At 36.6% G+C, this 2,200-nt stretch overlaps 1 protein-coding gene across 2 annotated transcripts in view; it reads left to right on the top strand.

The window, feature by feature from the left end:
• LOC107610175 (cytochrome P450 82A4) overlaps positions 696 to 2,200 on the top strand; it is a 24,184-nt gene continuing 22,679 nt past the window's right edge. The window contains exons 1-2 of one of the 2 annotated variants that reach the window (XM_021106212.1): positions 701 to 826; positions 919 to 1,789. In XM_021106212.1, coding sequence (XP_020961871.1) covers positions 1,037 to 1,789 — 753 coding nt within the window. In that variant the 5' untranslated portion in view covers positions 701 to 826; positions 919 to 1,036. Of the gene's footprint in view, positions 1,790 to 2,200 lie in introns of both variants that reach the window. The other variant, XM_016312273.2, reaches the window with a different exon arrangement.

Raw genomic sequence — 2,200 nt, 5'->3', positions numbered from 1 at the left:
ACCACATATCCACTACTGGATATTTTTGCCTATTTTTGGAAGAAAAACGGAGGAGAAGAAGATATAAAATGTATGTGGAGAATGTGAAGGGTTGTACATCCTTTTATAGTTATTGAAAATTTGTCTTACTATATTTTGTTTACACTTAATCGTTATAATTTAACACGTATCTTGTTTACACTGTAAATGAGATAAGTAATCCTACGTATTTTCGTAATAATTTTTAAAATTATTTATTTCAGTAAATAAAATATTTAATTTATTTAAGAGAAAATGATAAATTGATCCCTGACTTTTTGGTCTGTAGACATTTAAGTCCTTGAGGATTTAAAAATATATTTAAGTCACTGACCTCTTCAAAATCTGGAGATATTAATCTTGAGTTTAATTTGTCCCATTTTAAAATTTCTCTCACATGTTCATTCGTATCAACTAGGTCAGTACAACAGAAGTCACGATTGATTTTTTCGTTGAGTCTGATAGACCAAAGTGAACATGAAGGACCAATATATCCAAATTTTAAAAAAATCAGGAATTTAAATATATTTTTAAATTCTCAAAGACTTAAATGTCTACAGATCAAAAGGTCAAGAATCTGTTTCTCTTTATTTAAATAAAAAAATCCCATTTTAGTGTGTATGACATAAATTGGTTAAAGAAAATAAATTCTTTAATTTGAGTACACTCGTTAAAAAATATTTAGAACCGATATATTAGCCTAGTGCAGGTTCTGGAACAATCTACCAATAATAGTGTCATACTCTCTAGCTAGTCTCTTCCACTTCATAACTGAAAGAGCGAAGCGACCCAACGATCATAATTAGAAGTTATAATTATGAGTTTTTGCTTGAGCGCTACTTATTATCAAGTAATTGGACTCGTTTCTCTAATCTTACTTCCTTTACTCTTTCTTTTTAGGAGGTCAAAACTTAGCGGAGGTAGAAGAGAGCCACCCTTAGCGGCGGGTGCATGGCCCATAATAGGCCATCTCCCTCTCTTCGCAGCTTCAGAGCCAGCTCACAAAACTCTAGGCGCCATGGCAGACAAATATGGAACCCTTTTCACCATCAAGATCGGGTCCCAACGTGCTGTGGTCATCAACAACTGGAAAACCGCTAAGGAATGCTTCACCACCAACGACGTAGCCTTATCATCACGACCTAGTAACCTCATCGCTGTCGAACGCTTGGCATACAAAGGAGCCATGTTTCCCTTCGCACCTAATCACCTATACTGGCGCGATATGCGAAGGATTGCGAACCAGGAATTGCTCTCCAACAAGCGAGTGGAGCTCTTAGGCCCCGTTCGTGTCTCGGAAGTAGAAAGCAGTATAAAAGCGCTTTTCAAAAAGTGGGAGGAGGAGAAGAACGAGTCGGGGTATGTGGCGGTGGAGATGAAGAAGTGGTTTGGGGAGTTGATCATCAATATGATTCTCAGAGTCTTTTCGGGGAAGCGATACTTGGGTGCAGACAGCGGCGGTTCTGAGGAAGGACGGCGGTGTTTAAAAGCGTTGAGGGAATTTGTGCAGCAACTGGGGATGATATTATTGGGTGATGCGGTGCCTTGGCTTCGGTGGGTGGACTTGGGTGGGCACGAGAAAGCCATGAAAGAAACCGCTAAGGAATTGGACGCCATATGTGGGAAGTGGTTAGAAGAGCATCGAATGAAAAGGGTTTTAGAAGACGATGGGAGGAGTCAAGATTTCATTGACGTGATGCTTTCGGTTCTTGATGGTACTGATGAGCTTGCAGGATATGATGTCGATACCATCATCAAAGCTACGGTGCTGGTATGGATATTTATGCAGTTTTGATTCTAATAACTCATCGTCTTTATCTTTATTTACAGTAAATCCCACTTATCCACTTTAATCTTTGGACACATTATGATCAGTCATTTCATTAGTGCATTATAGTACATTTAAAAAATGTTGGATGAATAGGTGTAGGAAAATGTAAGAGAGCAATATTTGTAGCGTAAAACACAAGAAAATTGATTAGCATTAGTTTAAAATATAAGACAAACAAAAATGGGTGGCTAATAATTCGATATCGATGTCTTCGTCTAAAGATATTACGGAGAATAGTTGGATGGTTTAAAATATTTGATATATTATCTTTATAGATATTTTCATGAAAATAATCAATATGAATTACTTATAATTTTTTTATGTTAAGTGTATCGATAATTAAATTTTAAT

This window comes from Arachis ipaensis, chromosome B07, assembly GCF_000816755.2.
Source record: "Arachis ipaensis cultivar K30076 chromosome B07, Araip1.1, whole genome shotgun sequence".
NCBI classification, from domain to species: Eukaryota; Viridiplantae; Streptophyta; class Magnoliopsida; order Fabales; family Fabaceae; genus Arachis; species Arachis ipaensis.
Note: the sequence above shows the minus strand (reverse complement) of the source record. Positions and strands in the feature narration are given on the sequence as shown.